Below are 21,983 nucleotides of genomic sequence, written 5' to 3'. Positions count from 1 at the left end.
CAGGGATGGCGGCCATTTTGAATTTCTAATATCGGTAAATCTTCGGTAATTTGTTTCTCTAGTACCAAAATTTGCACGGTGACCCCCATTTTTATTCTTGATTTTGAAAGAGAATGATTGAAAGATTCCTTGAGGAAAGTTAGAGCAAAAGTTTAAGTCTTTCACTTTCGAGGTGCATATTACCTTAATTGTGACTGTAACAATGTTGCAAGTTGTGACTTTAACTGTAACTTTGTAACATTGTTGCAAGTAACAATATTGCCTGTTGTGAGTGTAACAATTAGTACGTTCAGACTGATGACTTTGCGTCGGCCCAGGTCCCGACCAGGGCCAGGGCCGACGTAAAAAACCAATGTGGACACGCTGAGTCGGCCCTGGGCCGATTCAGTTTGGTCCCGGTTAGAAGGGGGGTTCAGGGCCGACTCAGGGCCGACGCAAAATTTGGTCCGACGCAAATCGCCAGTGTGGACACGTTACGTCGGCCCTGGTCCCAGTTGACCAGGCCTCCGCTATGGATCGAGTTGAACTAGTCACACTATTCGCACAAAACAAACGACGTTTGAAACTAAAGTTTACACCTATCGAAAGTTTTCAATCCAGTCTTTACATTTTAATATCATCCCATGTACGCTGAACTTCCCACCAACCTTTGTTCCGCAAACGAGACCATGTCATTCCATTCCACAGTGCACGTAATAGACTAGAGAGGCATGTCAAAAATGCCGCGCACTGGTTATTTCTCCACCGCGGTCTTATATATACCATATGCTCATCCAATAAATGGTGAAGATCTCTCCGATGATTAAAAGGGTGAGTGGTAGTCATATTTGCCCTTCTTGTGCGTAAAAACACAGGAAAATCATGAACAGTAGAAACAGCATGCCATATTCAAATGCGCCATTTTGAACTTTGACAGGTCAGAGGTCACAAAGGAAGGTAAAGTTACGTCGGCCCTAATTCTGGTACCGGTAGGTGTGGACACGGACCAAATTTAATCCCAAAAGGACAATTATTTTGCGTCGGCCCAAATTTCAGTTGGGTTGCCAATGTGAACAAGATAAATGTTTTATATAGGTCTAGTCGTAACTATGTTGTTTAAAAAGAAATAAATGAAGAAACTCGAACATTTTTTAGTTGTGTTTCCATTAAATCAAGGTTGGATATTGTTAAGTTGGTTTTATTGCTAACTTCTTTGTAAGGTGTATAAGAACTGTAGCTAGGTTGCGAGTTTGAATCTGACAGAAAAATTATTAAGATGTAGGGTAGTAACTGTTCTTAATTTGTGAAAAATAAAAGTGTAACAATTGCAGGTAAAGAACATCTGAAAGTGAAACACTATCAATTTTGAAGGTCCTGGGTAAACAGTTCTTCAGAAACTCCGGTACCTCACTCTTATTGTTGATTTAAAATAAAGAACAATCATTCTTATCCCAAAAATGGAAAGTTCATGCAATATATAATATTGTTAAATCTGCCCCAAGTTTTACTTCTGAAGGTTTCCTATATGCAGTAAGACGATCACAGTACTGTTGTAATTCAAACTTCCCTTCAGCACCAAGGAAAACATTAGATATGTCAATACTAAATGTCAATAAAAATGTCAATGTGCTCAGAGCAGATCTTTTATCAAGCCTTACTTTGACAAAAGAAAGGAGCAGCTCGTGAAGTATTCTGACTGAGAATACATATTTGCCCAGTCGAGCATGGCATGGACTGAATCAGATTATGTGACCTTTCCCATGATCTTGATTTCTCACTGAAACGTAGCATGATACTGTCATAAATATTGAATGATGGGACCGCTGTGATCTGATTAGTAATATTTAGGTCAATACTCCTTAGTGTGCATGTTGATACAGTCCCTGATCTGTATTCTAGCAACGCGCCGTGGCTAGACTCTGTGATAGAAACCATAAGTGGATCAGAGTCGAAGTGGTGGACTTGTGTAAAGTTCATGTATGAATTTTATTGCCTAAAGCATTAAACTGGGATTCTCATTTTTTGAAATTTGGAAATTCTAGCTGCTTTTTCAAATCACAGTGTCCAAGACAAGATTAGTCATGAATTCTGCCGTCTATCACTCTGTAATATATTTGTATTTAGCCATATAATGTCAATAGATAGATGTTTTCTCTATCTCAAAAAGATCTCTTTAAAAACCAACACACTTCTAGTGTATATATAAACAAATAAACTAAAATGGAAAAGAAAGAAGCTGATTTAAGTTGTAAAAGCCATCAAATACAGCTAAGTATATTTAACATTGGTTTGACTGTGGCTTCTAATTTCTGATACATTGCCATGGTAAAGAAATCAGGCATACTTTTCAAGCAAATTAAGGCTGAATTCCAACACAAGTAGTCACGTATCAGAATTATTCTTTACCTTTGAAGTATGACATTGATAGGCTCTTTCACAGAGTGTTTTCGACTGTCAAAATTTGCCTTGTCTATTTTATATTACAAAGTTGTCTTCATTTTATTGCATTTCCAATGCTAGTGGTAGATTTTGTATACTTCCATTGTTAAATCGTTTTGATGTGGGTTCAGTGTGTGCCACATTGAGGTATTGGCACGCTATACATGTATGAGAAATAAAGATAATAAGAGATTTGTTAAGTGTGATATGTAAGTTGAGGAGGAAGACAAATGGATTCCTATGTCTCGTTGATACACCTGCATCAATTATTCAACTCACTGTGAAAGATTTATTTCAAAGGAGGGATAATGCATTATTGTAACATTTAGGTCAGTGTATCTCTATTTTGGAGTTCACCAGGTAAAGTGGTTTAGCTACGCTGTAGAAGCATAGTTTGGAATGTACAAGAGTATAATTTTAGACACCCCTTTCTTGCACATTTTTACATTTTCACAAGTTGTCAGTTTTTAATTTTCAATCCATTTTTGTCGCATACTTACTGTTAAATAACTCTGTCAAAATTGGCCAGAAGCTGTTAATAGCAGCTGAGACAGGGGATGGGCTCTTCCATTTGCATTATCAGCACTGTTTGTTCAGTGATTTAGAATCAGATAATCCCTGAAATTGGAAGTTTTAAATGACAGTCAGAAAAGAAATTGAGATTGTCCATCTTGCAGGGCTGTTCCTGATTGAAAGTTTGCCTTTGAAACTTTGAGCTTGCCTGAAACACAAAATAATGTGACCAGTGCTATCATCCTGTCAGACTCAATTTTATTTATGATTTTTGTTTTCAAAGATGAGCGAGAAACGAACGCTGAGTTTCTCAATCGCTGTAAGAGATGGAGACTATGACGAGAGCTGCCAATCCAGGTACAATCAGTTGTCATGCAGACAGAAGATGCTGAAGAACATAGCAGATGAAGTACTGACCAACAACTATGACAGAAAAACTTACGTAGCTGGCTATAGCTGTTGCCCACCTCCGATATTTATGATTTTCATCAGCTGCTTAGAGGTGAGTTTTTTGTGTATTTATTTACTTGTTTGTTTGTTATTTTGTTTGTTTATTGTGTTTTTTTATACAATTGAACCATTTTAGCCCATAAAGTGAATTCATTTTTATCAAATTTAGATTGGGATATTCATCACTTTATGATACGCCGTGCATTCCCTTTGAGTAGAAAGAGCGCCCTCAAGAGACCGCTTTCCACTCCAAGCAGATTCTCTTCTGAGAGTTGGCACCATGAAGAGGACTTAAAGAATACAAGCATACAGTTTCAAGCATTTTGCCATCATTTTTGAATCGGATATGCGAACAAATACCCAGTATTTCAGAGCTCGAAATTAACTTTTTTCCCTGGTAATTTCATGTCCCAGGCTTTTGTAGTCCGTGTGGGCTACCATTTCATTCGTTTTGGTAGCCCCAGGGAAAAGTTGGTAGTCTGTGGATGAGGGACTACCGCTAATTTCGAGCCCTGTGTTTGAAGTGGGAGATTCACGAGGCAGCCCAAACAAAATGACTGCATTAAGGCAAAGTGTACATATCTGAAAATAAGGTTCAGAGTTCAAAGAGAATGCACAGAAGAAAACATTTGACATTGAACCGTCACTTTTATCTACATGGCAAAAAAACTTCTATTAAAGTCAAATGAACTGAAAAAGCTTTACTTGTCTTGTCTCCTGTCCAGATAGGTGTGTATGCTTTCTATGCTATGGACGCCAAGAGAGGAGTTGAAAATGATGAAGGGATCATAGAGAATGCCGAGGTGGACTACTTGACTGGTCCAATCCCAGAGAACAGTCCTTTTCTATACAAACCAGCTAAGCGGCTAGAACTATGGAGGTTTATTACCTACATTCTAATACATGCTGGGTGAGTAGAATGATATTTTTTTATGTTTTCTGTACTTTGTACAAAGATTCAGTATTCAATATTCTTCAAAGTTGGGAGAAAGCATGTTTTGCAGTATTTTTGGCACTTTTGAAATATTTAATATTTTTCAGTAATGTATTAACTGAAGTCCTGCCAGCAGGGTAACTTTGTGTAACTTCAAAGATGAATCTGCAGACAACATAGGCCGTTTGAATTCAGCCATTGTCAACTAAATAAAAATTCATAATTTCAGTCATTGCAACAGCAGAATCTCTCCATAAAATATGGCTATTGTGAAGCCAATTGGCTGTTTTAAAATGATTCATTAAAATCAATTGTATTCATCCAACCAATAAACTACAAGCTTGTGAGATGCTACACATTGCCAGGCTGTATGTACACATAAACCATGTCTAGTGTGACAGTCCTAAAAGTAGGGAAATTTGATGGTTCATTGCAGGCTGGAGCATCTCCTCTTCAATATCGTCATCCAGCTCATACTTGGAGTACCGCTAGAAATGGTACATGGTGCTGTAAGGGTTGGGTCTATTTACTTTGTTGGTGTACTTGCTGGTGAGTACCGCCACCCATTTCAAATCCCTCTTTGTGCTTTGCTTCGTGCTCTGTCTCAGTCCTCTCCAACACCACAAATTTTCATCTCAGTCACCTCTGTGGCAACCCTAACAAAGGAAAGCCAGAAATTATGGAATCTCTTGAAAACTTTGATTTTAAACATCTATGCAATTTATATATGATTTTTTATAAATGTAAATTGAACACATTATTTCATTCTTCAAGAAATCTTACAACTCAGTAAAAAAAATACACCAAATCACTTCAAGAATTGTAATTATAATAAATCAATTTTTTGAGATTGAGCTATACATATGATATCATTGAATAACTAGCTTACTATATGAGTTACAATACATGTACCTTTTACCAATCATCATAAAAAATGTATTCATGCATTGTGCATAAGTGGAAAGACCATCACCTCAACAAGCATGTGCAGTTGTTCCTGAGATACTTGACAAAATCTGTTTTTTTTGTCAGGTTCCTTGGGTACATCAGTACTGGATATGCAGATCTACCTCTGTGGAGCGTCTGGAGGGAGTTACGCACTCCTAGCTGGTCACTTAGCCAATGTTATATTGGTAAGCATTCATTAATGAAATGTTCTGCCTCAAGGCAATCCATTTTCGTGATCAGGAGAGAGTGGAAAGTGGTGTCTGTCCCAGGGCCAACTAAGATCTTGAGTATAAGGTGGACAAAATTGCGCCTCGGGGACAGATATTCGGACTCTCAAACTTTTCAATTCTTTTCTGATCTACCACTTGTAAGGGTTCATTTTAAAGCTCTTGGCGTAAGAAAACTTTTCACTGGCTTAGTTTTTCAAAATTCAAAAATTTTATTTTTCTCCATGGAGTTAACATAGGGATGGCTGCCATTTTGAATTTTAAATATCAGTAAATCTGGGGATATTTGTTTCTCTAGTACCAAAATTTGCATGGTGACCACCGAATTTTATGCTTGATTTTGAAAGAAAATGGATGAAAGATTCTTTAAGGATAGTTAGGGCAAGAGTTTAAGTCTTTCACTTTCAAGGCACATACTACCTTAATGACAGATGATTCACCGAGTGGCAAATGCAGTTTTCTCTCGCTGCTAGAAGCTTGCTTATGCCAATAACTGTTACTAGGCTGAAGCCATCCTTGAAATTTGAGCAAATGCCGATATAAAAAGAAGGGGTTACAAACATCGTGTTACACATGAAAAATCCTAGGCACACCTGGAGGATTGTAGGCACAGCCCTTTTGGTAATAACCCTGTTGGTCTAGCATATGTCCTTAACAGTTAATGAATAGAAACATCCTCGTGAGATAATGTGGTATTGCCATATGGTGAAGTGTTATTCCACTGTTCTCCACTTGTGCTAAGCATACATAAATTGCTTGCAAGTATTGCAAAAGCACTTTCTCCAAACCTTTTATCAAATTAACTTACACAGAACCTTCGAGTGATGTTTGCTTCATCCAGTTCACAAAGCAATAATCGTGACAGTGAGCTCAGTCATTTGTATGCATGTTGTTTATTTTTGCTTGTTGTTAGTCATACTGATATAGTCACAATATTTCATATTAATCATCACATGACAGCTAAACATTATCTTCAAATACTAGTAGCTTGAAAGAAACACCATATGGATAACAAGTCATTCCATTTATAATGACGGACAGTTACAATGTACGGTAGTTCTTGTTTTAATTTGAATCTACTAATGTTGTCTGTCATATTACAGATAAAACACTCTGACTAACCGATAAATCCATTTCCTTTTTCCCTGACATTTTCCAGAACTTTTCAGAAATGCACTTTGGTATTCTCAGACTAATTCTAGTTTTCCTTCTTGGTAAGTACTCACATATATTTACATTTACCAAGTTACACCTCTCATTAATGAACTGATTTACAGAATCGCTCCTCAGATCTTAAAATAAGAATAACTTACTAACTGGTACATCATTATTTTTTCCACATTTAGTTCTTCCCCAAATGAAACTGTTTCTCATACTACTTACTAATTGAGTCGTGATAATCTGAGGAGTACTTCCTTGACAAAAGACCAATTAGTCACACAAATTTTCAAGATATGTATTACCTCTATTTATTTATTAGTTTGTTTGTTTATTTATTTGTTTGTTCATTGATTTATTTATTTGACTGTTTATTTATTTGACTGTTTATTTTGATTGCATCGCATTACACAGGTTATATAGGTTGTACCATAGACAGTAGCTTCCCCTTCACTGTCTGTACCATACGGTATTTGTACACACCCTACTGTGATACCTTTATCCCTGCCAGGTATATTGTTGAGTCTCATGCTTTTCTTACCCTTTTATGAGTTAGATACAGTCAAGGAAAGACAGTCATGTAAATTATCAATGTCAGTAAAATCCAGATAATACCATAACAGCATAGAAGAGCCATTTGTCACTTAGTATTAATCAATATTGCAATCGCTCAAAAATGATTGATAAAGTCCTAGCATATGGGAAGTAATTTTTCACTGTCACAGAGAATTACTGATAAATAATGTCATAAAGCTTGGCTGAAGCATAGACCTTAGAGAAAAACTAGGGTCTATGGCTGAAGTTACCATGATTTTGCTACAGATACAATGTCAAACACAAGAGTGTAGCGTGTTGTGCTGCCACTAGAGGGCAGTGTTTCAAACCCGCTTCAATTACAACATGGCCTCTTTCAATTGTGTTTGTACCAAAATATAGTCCCCTCAAAATAATTTAAACTAGTAGACTGTCTTCAGGTTCAAACAGTATACTCTGCTTGATCTGTTTGTCACAATCAGGAGGAGGACGTTGCACCAAATACGCGAAACAGGTCTCATATGACATATTCCAAAGGTCTTGACCTTTTGAAGAGACCCCTAATGACATACATATCCTCATGTATGATTTTCACAGACTTGTCCCGCTAAGACATACATAAACAATGTTAACATAAACTGATAAACAAAACACATGATACCATGAAATCATGGTGTAATTGCCACAGCAGTGTCTGTCAAGGAAATTTTGCATTCCTCGATTTCGCATTGATATTTAACAACCTGATCTTAAAATGATTAATATACAATTTGTTATTTCCACGACTTTTTCAAAGTGATATGTTTCCTAAGTACTGAGAACTTACATGAAAAGAAAGGTGTAATTTTGATAATCTTAATACTCTCTACAGCCAGTGTAGATGTTGGGTTTGCCATTTGGAGACGCTACGCAGGAAGGGGGATTCCCACGGCGTACGTGGCGCACTTCTCAGGAGCTGTAGTCGGGGCCACCATCGGTCTCCTGGTGCTGAGAACTACGACCAGAAACTCCATGAACGTTTCATGACCTGGGTTGCCATGGCAGCCTACATCATCTTTATCATCTTCACTATCTTCTGGAACATCTTCTACAACCCAAACAAACCGGCACCAACATGAGAAAGGACCATCAGGCTACCATTTCAACGGCTTGAAAGTTAGTCCAAAAGATAGCGAAACTTTACCAATACCTGTTGATGGTGGAACTCTGTGAAAATGTGGAAGAAGTAAAAATGAAAGTGCAACACAAGATTATTAATGATCTGTCTTTGACAATGTTTGGACAGTTTGTGGAGGAGGAGCTCTGATTAGGAAGAGAATTCGAGTGCTTGATTTGGTAGATGTAGACAATGCATTGAATGAAATGTGAGAGGCTGGCCTACTCTTCAAGTTGGCAGTCACCTACCAGTGAGTGAGAGAGTCAGATTTGATCGCTTGACAGGAGTGTTTCAGATGATCAGGTTCATGGTGATAGGCTGAGCAGGACAGATGTGCAGTTAATAGTATGGTGATATTTTAGAATTACCATGATCAAATGGTCCTTGTTGTACCTAGTGAGTGAAAAACATCTGACTCTGAGGGCGCTAGATTTCTCGATGGACAAGGCATTGCCTTTGTTTAGTTTTCGACTGTGAGGTATCATTTTAAACACTTATTTTTTTTTAACTTGATTATCATTTTTATGTGTGTTTGTTTGTTAAACGCAACTATGTTGACTCATGATATGTAATGCTTTGTTACCAGATGTATTTGTATTTGATTTTTAGCTACTATAGACTATATGCTATAGAAGCTATTGGGATGGGTATCCGTCCGGCGTCCGTCGTCAGTCTGTATATATGTATGTATGTATGTCCGTTTGTGAGGCGTCCGTCCACTCAAATATCTTGAGAACCGCAGTACTTACTGATTTGATATTTGTTGTGTAGATGAAAAATATGATTTTGAGAAACTACTTTTTTTAATTTTTTGATATTGTTGAAAATAGGCAAATTAATGCCAAAAAAGGTGTTTTTGGTAAAAAATCTTCTTCTTCATAACCGCTGGTCAGACAGCTTTGTTATTTGGTATACAGGTCCCTAGGGATAACCCAACTTAGATTTGTTCAAATTGTGATGAAATATGCAAATGTGTATTTTTAAGGAATTTTTTTGTCATTTTTGGTCAAAGTTTGACTTACATTGTATGTAATTCTTGTACTGTATAAACCCTATCAATTCACCCAGAAAAAAATAATTAATATGATTTTAAATAATTGAATTAATTAGGAAATTATCAAAGCCAAAATAATTTTAGTGTGGAATTATCAGAAAGTTCAACTTTTTTTGACAGTTCATAGTGAATTGAGGATTAAACATGTAAAGGCAACTTTCCTGAATCCCAACTTTGATATATTCTGAACCACCATTTATGTTATCTAAAAGAAATTGCTCATAATAGTTTGTCATGATAGGGTGGTCAAATAAATAGAGATAGAGAAAGTTCTAATTTCCATTTATGGTTGACTTGGTAAGGATAAAATAAGATTACTTTTTGAGGAAAAAAATAGAGTGGTCAATTAAAAGAGTGGTCAAAGTGATAGGGTTTTTATGGTAAAGCTGGGCTGTAAGATTCCTCATGTGCTATTTATAGCAATTATGCAATCTGTGTAAACAGTGCAATGAAAGTGTAACATGATTCCTTATAATGCTTTTGATGACCTTGAACTTCTTAAGTTTCAAACATTTGTCTCTTCAGTGTGCTTTCTCTGAGTACGTACAGTCTCAACTTATTCAACAGAACTTACTTACAATGTTAATTTGAAAGTTAAAATGTGCTTGGTTAATAGGATGAAAATACTGATAATAAAAGATAACCAGCTCAAGATTCTTTATAACCTGACAGATATGCTGTTTTTTTATGACGTAAATCTTGATTTAAGCAAGTCTTGTTTACTTTAATATGAATGTAATTAACTCTCGTTTATTTGCTATTATAGACTAATATAGTCTGATGAAATATGCAAATCTGTATTTTTACGGAATTTTTTTCCATTTTTGGTCAGGCCATCCTGAAATGAGCTATCAAAGATATCCACCTTCTTCATCAATACATGTGTCACAAAAGGTTATTCTCTACATAACACAGCAGAGCTCTGTCAACTGTTGAGTCGCTTGTTTTTTCAAAACCGCTGGTCAGACAGCTTTAATATTTGGTTTACATGTCCCTAGGATGACCTTAGTGAGATAATTTCATACAGTCAGGAAATACTTAATTTTGTATCCATGTCTATAGTAGCTTCAGGGACTTTGGCCTATGTTTAATCACAGTGCAGCATGGTTTGTTGGAGGTGCCAGCCTCTAAAGCAACAGTGATGTGAATTTCACAGCTGTGGTTCACTTACACATGAACCATTGAGTGCATCATCATCTCCATCAAAAATAGTTTACGTTTAGAACAGAAAAATGAGATCACGCAAATTTTTTTGCGTTCCAAGTGACTTGCTATGTCTGGATTGAAATATTAGAGAAGAGGCTCACATGCATTGCAGAAGTTCCAGTGATTGACAGTTGAAAAACAATTATTTAGGAAAGCTTCTCAAAAAGATGTATAAACTTTTGAACCTACCGTCATATAGATACAGATATACCAGCAGTGTTGGTACAGCATGTCAGAGATAGAAACAGTGCAATCTAGGATGATTAGATAGGAATACCATACCTAGTTTGAAACCTAAAAAAATTGTAAGTTATTATTTTTAAATCAATTATTCAAACAAAATGCTAAACATCTGTAGTCTCATGTTATATAATACACGTCAGAAACTTTCTGAAAGTGAGATAAGTTTCGTGAATTTGAATATTTGAACTGTTTGTTTTCATATGAAATGGTAAAATGGTACTGTAATTGATTTACAGATTTAATAGTGAGATTTTCATTCCCTAAGATGAATCCCTAAAATGGAAAGATACTCTTCCAATGATACTGACACAGGTGAAATTTAAAGGAACAAATATTTTTAGACTCCAAGTATTCACTGATTGCTTCTGGTGTTTTTTTTCTCATATATGGCTGCCTGGTGCAGTCAGACAGAAATGCCTCCTGTACTCATTGACAAGCAATGTCATCCGGCTTGTCTTTTCAGCATCATGATATTCAAAAAAACGCACAGATTTCCTAAAATTACATCAGTATTGATAAAAAGTGAAAATGCCAAAATAATCTTCTCAGATGTTTCTTATAGTTTTGTCGTTTTTCATGATATAAAAATGAATCTGTGGCATTCAGCTCACATAGGATTGTTTTATTGCATTTAAGAGGGTCAACAAAGATTTTGAGACCTTACCAACAACTTGAGGTGCTAAAGACACATCTGTCTTTTGGCCAATCACTTTGGCTTTTATGTGATCGATCTCCATTTTAGCCATAACATTTAGCCATAACATTGCATCATTTTAGCCTAATGTTACTTACATTGTAGCCATTGTGATCTACATTGGCTACACTGTAGCCATGATTTCATTGCATCATTTTGGCCTAATGTTACTTACATTGTAGCCATTCCGCCAACTGTGATCTATACTAGCTACATTGTAATCATAACATTTCTTTGTGTCATTTTAGCCTAATGTTATATACATTGTAGCCATTTGGCCAACTGTGATGTGTATTGGCTACACTGTAGTGTACCATAAGTTTTTTTGCAACATTTTAGCCCAATGTGATTACCAGTACATTATAGCCATAATTTTTCATTGGAACATTTTTGCCCACCAGTGATTTCATCTTTATTGTATAACCATAATTTTTATTGCATCACTTTGGCTAAATATGGTCTACATGGTAGCCATAATATTTTGTTATCAGGTGTAGAAGAAGTAACATATATAACAAGTTAAAAAGAGCATTTCACTCTGATCTTAACACAAGAGTAGCAGAAAGTTTTAATGTATGAAAGTTAAAGAAAACATGGTATGATGATAGTTTGTATTGTGCCCGTTAAAACCCACACAACAAGGAATTGCAAAGCACATGTTTTTAACCATCTTTAGGCTGCTATTCACATGCATATCCCTTTCACACCTAGTAGTACCAAACAGCACTGCTACTGTACATTGGAATATCACTATTGAATACCGTTACTGAGCTCAGCAAAGATCCACTCATTACCATCCAGTATATATTCAGAAAGGTATCATGTAAATACCTTTACAACGAATATAAAAATATGCCACCTGTGGGGGAATTAAAAAAGACACTTTATTCAGATAACTTTGAGACTGTCAAGCAATCAAGTGTCTCCTACTGTGCATCGTTTTGCTTTTTTAAATCAGAACCATGACAACAGATATTTCTTATTCTTCCAGAGATCAGAGGTCAAATATCGAATGAGCGTGTACAAAGTAATTAATGCGTTGATCTCATACTAGAATGAATGTTCAAAGTGAAGAAAAAACTACAATTTCTTTTCATTATAAAATGAAGACAAACTTCTTCACTTTCGTAATTAGTATTGTTTTATTTTTTACAGTAGTAAAGAACATTCTAAAGTTTTTATTTCATGTGAATTGTGTTTTACTTTGAATAATTCTTTTTTCTTCAAGTTTGAAGTTCTAAACTTTTTTAAACAGGGTAATCAGTGTCTGTGCTGTGTTTTGTTTGTATATGTTGACAATATTGTTTTGTAACAGTACTTTTTATATGTATTTATTTGATGTGAATTATGAGAATTTCACCTAGCTTTTGAAAGTTTTATTGTTGTGCTATTTTAAACTGTAAAGGTTGTAACACTGTGATGTCTTTGTTGTCTTTAGCAAAAAAAGTTAAAGCCATATTATCAAAGCTGTCTTTTACCCAAATCAGTTTTTCTTTCTTCAAAGTCCCCTGTCGTTTCATTGAAATGGTCAGTAACTCTTGTATAATGTTGTTTGAGAACGTGTATTCGTCCAGTGTATCAAATGCGCATCATGTTTTGTATTGCATCTCTCTTTACAAGTTGAAAAATCCACATCTGTAGGGATATAGTTTGCAGTTCCTCAGCTTCTCAAATCCATCAGGGAAAATATATGTCATTAATTATGCCAGCTACAACACACCCATCAAAGTCTTGTTAAAAGCTCATCCAGTCTTTGTTCAACATGCTGATCCGGGAATTTTAACTTTTGACTGCCCATACATTTGCATTATAGGCTTACACACAATTGAAATGAAAACTTTCAAGCATAGGGAATCCATCAATCTTCAGCTGTCGACCTCTTTCAAATACTGCTCCCTCTTATTGCATGCCCCCTATACTGCATTGAACAACCCTTTGAGTGCCAAAGTCAATGTTTGTCACCTTTAAAGAACATAATGCAGACTCTTTTGTTAAATCTAGACAATTGTTATCAGATTTCCCCAAAATTTTGATGAAAAACCGTAACCAATTAAAAGTTATGCCCGTTTGGTCCAAAACTATCAAAACTATTACAGAAAAATTCATAAAAATTGGTAAAATGTTGCACTAAAATTTTGCAGGGAAAATCACAGCACTCACAGGGTTAATGCGCCTCAACGGTCTAACTAAGCGAGTATCACCAGCAGAACTTTGACTACGCCAGCACAGACAGATAATTGAGGCTACCAGCAAAATGAAAGTGACTTATGGGCCAGCAGGGGGCTGTGGAAGAATCTATTAGAATAACATTTATGATAATATTAAGTTATTGATCAATTGTTTTCAATAGATAATTGAATGTGCATAGGAAATAGGTGTCTGGTGAGGTGGTACCTGTACATATTATGGGTATAACAAAAATATGACAAAAAGGGAATTGGGAAATGCTGCCGATGTCCCTTTTATAAAAGCACGAAAGCATCTTTGTTGTGTCAGTGGCGACTGCAACCTATCATGGCAAATTTTCATGCCCTCTCTTTTCCAATAATCTCTGCTTGGTATGGGAGCCGGCCCTGGATCGTGCAGATAGTTTTACCTTTCATGCTACATTCACTATTGCAATACCATCATTTCCTCTGAAGTAGACCTTGTCAAAGAATTGGCTCTACAAATACAAATTTAAAAATTGTAAAACAATAAAAAATCTATTCGCGGTAATTCTTGTAACTCAGAGCTATTTTGCATTCGGTAGAATATTCGACTGAATCACTCAGCCTTCATCAGCTGTTTGTCATTGTGAATAGTACGATGACGTAACCGGTCTGCTGACCGCAGGAGGGCATTGTAAACTGCTGGAATTTCCATCCCTTCATCCCACAGTCGCTCGAGAGCTATTCAGCTCTGGGACTATTCGCCCCATAGACGAGTATACAGAAGCGGGGTATTTCTCGCTTCTGTATACTCGTCTATGGGGCGAATAGTCCCAGAGCTGAATAGCTCTCGAGCGACTGTGCTTCATCCCTATTGAGGGCTGGCCGTTGTGCTTTGATTTCAATAGCCTCTTTCACTCTGCGTTTGATGCAATGATCTTCGCATGAGATGATCTTGACATTGTCAGGATTGATTGAATGTCCTGTCTTCTTGCAGTGTTCATAAATTGCAGAGGTTTCTCGACTCTGATGTTCCGCGAGTCTCGTTCCTAGTTGTCTAGCAGTTTCCCCGATATAATCCTGGTTACAGACTTCACACTTAACACGATAAATTACACCACACTTTTTTAGCTTTTCCGTTCTGTCTTTGACGTGGGTAAGTATTTGTCGCATGGAGTTGAATGGCCTATGGTACATGTTGATGCCATGGGATTGAAAAGCCCTCAGTAAAACTTCAGAAGTGCCTCTCACATACGGAATGCCTACATTGATGTTGACTTTCTTTGATTTGTCTGTGTCCTTGGCCCCTGTGTCCAAAGCACAACGGCCAGCCCTCAATAGGGATGAAGGGATGGAAATTCCAGCAGTTTACAATGCCCTCCTGCGGTCAGCAGACCGGTTACGTCATCGTACTATTCACAATGACACAACAGCTGATGAAGGCTGAGTGATTCAGTCGAAATATTCTACCGAATGCAAAATAGCTCTGAGTTACAAGAATTACCGCGAATAGAATATGATTCCAGAGCAAGGAAACAATATTTTTAGTTGTAATAAAAATCTGTAGATTTTGAGAAAGTTAGGGAAACAGTTTCAGTACAGGCGATCAAGAATTAGACTTTAAAGAGATTTGAAAAATGAAATTTTTATGGAGGCCTATGACCTTGATAGACAACAGGGTGTCTTAGCATGTTTTGGCCATAATTCATGTTCACAAACCCTAACATTGGTTTCAAAATTTGAGAATCATTGTTTTAAAGCTCTATTAAAGTGGTGCACGTGCATTAAGTCACAGACCCTAGGGTCTCTGTGATTAAGTAGTTTGAAATTGTTAATCATTAACTTTTACAGTACTGTGTACTCAACTATCATTTGTCATTAATGTGTTTTAACAGTGAGTTGTAATAGTTACTTATTTTGTAGCAATCCATTTATTGTGATGTTTTTGCAGTTTTTTAAATGCATGAACTACATACAAACTTTGTACACAATTTGCAATTTCATTTTGACAGGTTTTATTTTTTTAATTCCATATTTTGTATTGTACATGTATTTTAGTTTTGTTGAACTGATGTCTGTAGGATGTGGGTACAAACAACTTAGTGTACAATTGTGTAATGGCAAACTTCCATTTTCAGTATGCATGTTATTTGATGGTAAAAGTGCAGTTGGAGTGAAGACCTTCAGAAATAAAAGTGAAAGCATTCAATACTAAAAAAAAGTTTGATTCTTATTTTAACATCACACACATTCTCCAAGCTTCCTTCATGAGCTGTAAGATACAGTCTCAAGGATGTTTTGACCAAACTTGGGTAAATTGAACCGAAAATGTATACTTGCAAACTTTATCATTACTTCAAGTTTTAATACCATATTAGATCAAAAGTGAGAACCACATGCCAGGCGATTTCAGAGCTATTTAATAGAGGGTGAGATATCTTGGTCCTGAAATTTACACAGAATACCTATCAGATGATTCCTTACACCTTTGACAGGAGCCAAATTTTCAAAAATGCAAATGTGTAGATAGATATATCGTCCCAGTACACATATTTACCAAATATCAAAGTAATAATTATTTTGAAATTAATGAAGTCTAAGCCAGATCTATAAACTATTAATAGTTCCTTAGACATTCCACCAACCTTCAGGCCATAGTACTTGAATTGCGACTGCAGTTTTGACAGCCATACACAACATTTCATGGTAAAAGCAAATCTGCTGCACTTGTTTTGCAAAAGTTGCTCTAGTTATCTATGACAGAAATATTACATACCACAAGTGGTATGATCATTCTTTTCGCGAATACTTGTAAAATTGTTCAAAATTCAACAAATTGAATGAGCCCCATCTGTATTGGTGCACAAATCAAGTAGAATTGCACGCAACCTTGCTGTAAAGCAATATTCAAATAACATGATCAACCCATTGAGCAGTCCACATGCACAATTTTTTTGTACATCATTTTTGGTGAAAATATGTCTCGAACATATCACCAGTTGCCCAAATTCTGTAAAGCAAGCTTTATGCCAATTAGACTATTTTTATGGTCAAACTTTCGAAAAATTCAAACTGGAGACACCAAAATCAAACTCTTGAAAAACCTGTTTTGGAATGCAAAGGTGGCTTCCTTGTCAGATGGGAAAAGAATTCTTGGCTGTATTCGGGGCAAAGAAACACACGGCACAAGAATTTCAACAGTAAAATGTTTAATTTAAAAACTAGGTACTGGTAAATGCAAAACAAAAATGTTCACAAAACACAAAATGACAAGTTTTGAAGGAGTATAAGCCAATGATGTGGTGTGGTCTACAAGTACCAAGGTGAAAATCTGAACTTTCAAACTTGAATAACATCTGCACAACTAATGTAAAAAGCCGCAAACAATAACGGAAAGAAAGGCAAATCATTGTAAAAGCAGCAACCACTCTTAAACGATATAATTTTTCTGAAGGGTTAAAAATTGCTACCTCCATACCATTGCATAAGAGCCCAAAAACAGTGACGTAAAACCAGAGCGGTCGACAAAGTCATACAAATATGCATAAATTAATGATCGCGTGAAAATGTCAGGCTGTAAATTCGGACAAAGGTGAATTTGCTGCAACGATCGCTAGTTTATATGCCATAAGCAGGAGTTTAGGTTGCTGACGCGACATTTCACAGACCGCATAAAGTTCACCACGCACGTACATGGGGACGGGACAGTAGTGTGCAAAGAAACTTGCATTTTCGCTTCATCTTCTGACAGTACTCTCCATTGTAAATAACCACATAACGTAAATATTAGCACGACCAGGCCTTAACAAGTAAAATGAAGGCAACTGACGTATTAGCACACTTTGTTCACAGCGGCGATATGAGGACGGTAAAATTAGGGTTAGGCATTTTGGCTTCGCAGTAACTTCTCCGCAGCCCATTTCTCACCCACTGAACAACAAGCTCAAAATATTTAGGTTTCATCACACTTGGGAAAACGCTGTGTTCTTAGAAAACATCGTTCCTGCCTCGAAAGTGTCTATACTGCAGTGTTCAGGTCAGTTTACTTTGATTTCACTTGGGTCTTCTTCGGAAGCAGTACAGCCTGGATATTTGGCAACACGCCACCTTGGGCGATGGTTACACCGGACAACAGTTTGTTCAGTTCTTCGTCGTTGCGAACGGCAAGTTGCAGATGCCTGGGGATGATTCTAGTCTTTTTGTTGTCCCTTGCAGCATTGCCAGCCAATTCAAGGATTTCAGCGGCCAGATATTCAAGCACCGCTGCCAAATACACTGGAGCACCGGCCCCGACACGTTCGGCATAGTTCCCCTTTCGGAGGTAGCGATGGACACGACCAACGGGAAACTGTAGTCCTGCTCGGCTAGACCTGGTCTTCGCTTTGCCTTTCACTTTACCTCCTTTGCCACGGCCAGACATATTGACTTGATATTTCTTCGGTAACTTTTCTGGTCTGAACGATATCACTGTAAGGCTCACTGACGTCTATCAAACGATTCTTATGAGGCAACAACCTTCCTGTCGCTTTACGAAGCTTTATATATGGCCATCGAGGATTCTAGAAATTTGCTAAAATGACCAATCACAAACCAGTATCCGAACGTTATGTAAATTTTATTATAAACAGCTGTCGATAATGGTTTTCGATAACGTTCGCAATGCAAATTTCATGGAAATTTGTAAATGTGACATCATTTCCGCCTCAAAACGCGGTTTCTTTCAAATTTTACTGAATACATGCACAGCAACAGGATCAAGGTCCGACCGTTCGACTATTAGATCTTAAGGGGTAGTCAAAACTTCTTCGAAGCAACATTGTTTTTACAGTAAAACATGCGGCCTTGCTGTTTTTGCAAAGATAGGCCTAATGTTAACTTGGAAAACAAATTTCCAAAAGAGGTGCCAAAGAACGCAAAGAAAAATTTGATGTCTGTACGCTTACCCCTTCCGAGAGACAATGTGAATTCTGAAGAGAGAACTGTTGGGTGATGTGCGTTTTATCCATGGTTTGTGGAGGGACCGTGGTTACGTTTACTGTTGGAGTTCATTTTCCTCCGGCCTCTGGAGATAAGTATTTGGACTCTAAGGGTTTTTGCTTTTGTTGGTATGCTGCTGTTGATTAAATTAATTTTTCATCGTTTTGTTTGGTGAAAATCGAAAATTAAAGTCGCAATAGAGTAATCATAGGGAAAGGCGTCCGCTTTCATTTCAAATATCAACTCCATCTCTGATTGGGGCCTACGTTAACCAACATTTGCACGGTGTCCTTGATTTTCAGCCTTGATTATGATAAACATCCCTTGAAAAACGTTTTGGGCAAAAGTCTAAAACTTTCAGTTTCAAGGGGGCTATCGTGTGATCTTGACATGGAAATTGACCAGGATAAAAAAAAACACTATGACTCAAGCCTAGAGGCAAATTCAATAGTGCCGTACAAAGATTTACGGGCTTTTACCGACCGTATGCAAATTTTGTGTGACGTAAAATGCACGACACGTGACGAATAAAACCACGGTGACAGGTTGCAGCATGCACACCATACGTCTGCCATGTTTTACTCTATGGAACAATGAAATAATATAGCTCTTATATTTAAAAAGTACTACTGTGTCATTAACATTAAAAAAAAGATGTATGACATGTATTTGGAAAAAAAAAACTATATGCAGTTGAATCGGCACCCATGTACGAAGGCAAAGCCACGTGTCACGTGACCTGGCCAAAACCACATCCGGAACGTGGGTAAAAAAAAGCAATAGGAGAGACGGAATGACTGAATAAGTTGACAATCTTTATTTAAATGTCAAAAATGACAAAAAACACGCCAAGCGACTAGTGGGCTAGTCTTTCGGCGGAAAACCAAAAATTCACAAACAATACACTATACAGAAATATGACAAATTATGATGAAAAAGTCATACTTTTCGACGAATACAATGATCTGACAAATTTCAAGGTGTCCGTCATACCATTACCCTCATGGGGAAATCGGTTCCTCTGTCGATGTCAACCAATCAGGTCATCTATGCAATAGTTCTTCGCATATTGGGCAATGCTGGCCAATCACTATCAACGTGCACTACTTTCCTTGGGTAAGATATGCCTGTCTGCATGATGTATTTACATGTGAATAGAGAATGCAATTTTTCCATTGGGATACAGGTGTTCACCCTTGCCAGAGTATAAATGCGAGAACACGCACTTGGTGCCGTTACAGGTTTGAAAATCAACCAAGAGGCAATCGTTGATCAAGGTGAGCGTGAAAGACTTGGTGACATTTTGCCAAGATGCAAGAACTTTTTTTCGGTTCATTTCTCTCTATATTTGAAGTTTTGTCAGTCTTTCGTACGACTTAATAGCTTACAATGTGACTGACGTTTCGCAGAAGCATGTACATTTTCTGTCAACCCGTTTGTCTGTACTCTGAAATTTTATCGGGCAAAGTACTCTAGGCCGTGCCGTAAAATCAAGACAATTCTGTTCAACAATTTTGAATTTGATAAGATTTTACGTACAACCGTATAGAGCTGAAAGAGTCCATGTACAACATCCATGCAAGTTCCACCGCTGAAAGGTCTCATTGTCATAAATTTTGGCCACGTGGATTGTGCTCTTTTGTCTGACCAACTCGTTAGTGTCTACGTTATAGTATTAATAGGTGCAAAAGTTTTAGGTGCCGCAGACCTGTTAAAAATGTAGCGCTATGCGCTTTTATAAGATATTTTTCTAACCTTTATCATTTATCCCGGTTTCTTAAAGATCTAGTGTTCATCTGCAACTTCCTACCGCCGTCGCTACCGCCACCACCCTCCACCAGAACATCACCATGCCACCCAAAGCCGTTCCGAGCAGCAAGAAGGGAGAGAAGAAAGCCGGCAAGGCAAAGTCCTCGGGACTCCCTCGTCTTGACAAGAAGAGGAGGAAGAAAAGAACTGAAAGCTATGCTACGTACATTTACAAAGTATTGAAACAGGTCAGTGTGCCTCGTCTATCAAAGTGTTCTCCCGGGCCGACCGACACAAATTTAGGGTACAGTTTCCTTGTTCGCCAGTCCATGTGTGGCCATGCACAAAGTTCGTTCAGTTTTTCCCAACTTTTTGCAATCTTTCTGACAAAATGCGTTGGAGATGATATACACCTGTGTGTTGGTTTTTCTTTGGTTATTTCCAGCGGCCTCGCAATGTTGTCTGTGATTTGTCGATTTCTTGTTTCGTTACGCCAATTCGCACGACAGGTGCGCAAATGTAACAAATTCAAATGCGCCTCAGTGCCTATACAGTCTGCCCTGGCCATGGCAAAGCCCCTTGATGAATAATTTCAAATTATAAACTGTGTCAACAGGACCGGCGATGAGCTAGATTTTCCTAAAAACTTGCGAAGTTGGCCCTTGTCTTATTTTTTAGCAAACATGGCGTTAATGAAATGTGCTACAAGATTATGTCATCTTCAAAACGTGTGCTTTCATAATTTGAGTAAAAACTAAGCTTATAGTTCCCGTCATTGCAGATAAGCGCACACCTACTTTGTGAACCGCTTGCATCCAACTTTGGGTTTTTTCCCATCTGAGATGAATTCTCGAAAAACTCGCTGATGCCTTGTTTACATATACAATTCTCTCCCTAAATTCAACCAAACAGGTTCACCCTGACGTTGGCATTTCGAGCAAAGCCATGTCAATCATGAACAGCTTCGTCAACGACATCTTCGAACGAATAGCAACTGAGGCCGCTCGGCTGTCTCTCATCAACAAGCGATCCACCATCACCAGCCGAGAGATCCAGACCGCCGTCCGCCTTCTACTCCCCGGTGAGCTGTCGAAACACGCCGTCAGTGAAGGGACGAAAGCCGTGACCAAATACACTAGTAGTTCGTAAATATAAGAAATGAAATTAATTGCATCTGAAATTGACTGGGACAATTAACAAATTGGAATTCTTGAACGGTTCTCCTCAATGGCTGATTCAAATCTGATTGTATTTTTAGTATCTGCTGTGTATTTTCTAACTTATTGATTCGTTTTTTGTGATAGTGCGTCAGTCTTTTGTTTTTTGAAAGGCAATAAATTTTTATAATTTTATAATAAAAATTGTTTGTTTTGATCTGTTAAGAGGTTCTCTTTGCAGTGATAGGAAAAGTTGCCAGCTTTTCGCGCAAAATGATTATAAATGAACTCCCTTTTTAAGAGGGGGATACTGTAGTCATTAGTCAATTCCGCAAACAAAAAATACACTTCATAATATGCTGAAGACCTGCCTCTTCACTGATTCAGTCTCCACTTAATTTTGTCAAGTTTTAAA

The 21,983-nt window shown here is 37.3% G+C and overlaps 3 protein-coding genes across 4 annotated transcripts in view; 2 read left to right on the top strand and 1 right to left on the bottom strand.

Moving 5' to 3' along the window:
• Nucleotides 1-11,840, top strand: part of LOC139151440 (rhomboid-related protein 3-like) — a 47,895-nt gene extending 36,055 nt beyond the window's left edge. Inside the window, exons 5-10 of one of the 2 annotated variants that reach the window (XM_070724247.1) lie at nt 3,215-3,433; nt 4,107-4,291; nt 4,752-4,864; nt 5,348-5,448; nt 6,650-6,704; nt 8,054-11,840. In XM_070724247.1, the coding sequence (XP_070580348.1) occupies nt 3,215-3,433; nt 4,107-4,291; nt 4,752-4,864; nt 5,348-5,448; nt 6,650-6,704; nt 8,054-8,208 (828 nt within the window). In that variant the 3' untranslated portion in view covers nt 8,209-11,840. The remainder of the gene's footprint in view (nt 1-3,214; nt 3,434-4,106; nt 4,292-4,751; nt 4,865-5,347; nt 5,449-6,649; nt 6,705-8,053) is intronic. The other variant, XM_070724249.1, reaches the window with a different exon arrangement.
• Nucleotides 11,841-16,877: 5,037 nt separating this feature from the next.
• Nucleotides 16,878-18,218, bottom strand: LOC139151439 (histone H2A). Its single transcript, XM_070724246.1, has one exon. It carries the CDS (start codon nt 18,103-18,105, stop codon nt 17,728-17,730), a length of 378 nt encoding a protein of 125 aa, XP_070580347.1. The 5' UTR covers nt 18,106-18,218; the 3' UTR covers nt 16,878-17,727.
• Nucleotides 18,219-19,885: 1,667 nt separating this feature from the next.
• Nucleotides 19,886-21,772, top strand: LOC139151438 (histone H2B, sperm-like). The gene is made up of 3 exons (XM_070724245.1): nt 19,886-19,939; nt 20,446-20,659; nt 21,324-21,772. The coding sequence occupies exons 2-3, from the start codon at nt 20,513-20,515 to the stop codon at nt 21,558-21,560; spliced, it is 384 nt and encodes a 127-aa protein (XP_070580346.1). The 5' UTR covers nt 19,886-19,939; nt 20,446-20,512; the 3' UTR covers nt 21,561-21,772.
• The last annotated feature ends 211 nt before the right edge of the window (nt 21,773-21,983 follow it).

This window comes from Ptychodera flava, chromosome 15, assembly GCF_041260155.1.
Source record: "Ptychodera flava strain L36383 chromosome 15, AS_Pfla_20210202, whole genome shotgun sequence".
In the NCBI taxonomy this organism is placed as follows: domain Eukaryota; kingdom Metazoa; phylum Hemichordata; class Enteropneusta; family Ptychoderidae; genus Ptychodera; species Ptychodera flava.
This window is presented reverse-complemented; position numbering and strand designations above follow the sequence as displayed.

Bases quoted from the DNA above. Each gene is read 5' to 3' on its own strand.
- LOC139151439 (XM_070724246.1), bottom strand. From the start codon at position 18,105: ATGTCTGGCCGTGGCAAAGGAGGTAAAGTGAAAGGCAAAGCGAAGACC.
- LOC139151438 (XM_070724245.1), top strand. From the start codon at position 20,513: ATGCCACCCAAAGCCGTTCCGAGCAGCAAGAAGGGAGAGAAGAAAGCC. The intron at 20,660-21,323 runs GTCAGTGTGCCT...TCAACCAAACAG, and splicing joins TTTACAAAGTATTGAAACAG to GTTCACCCTGACGTTGGCAT.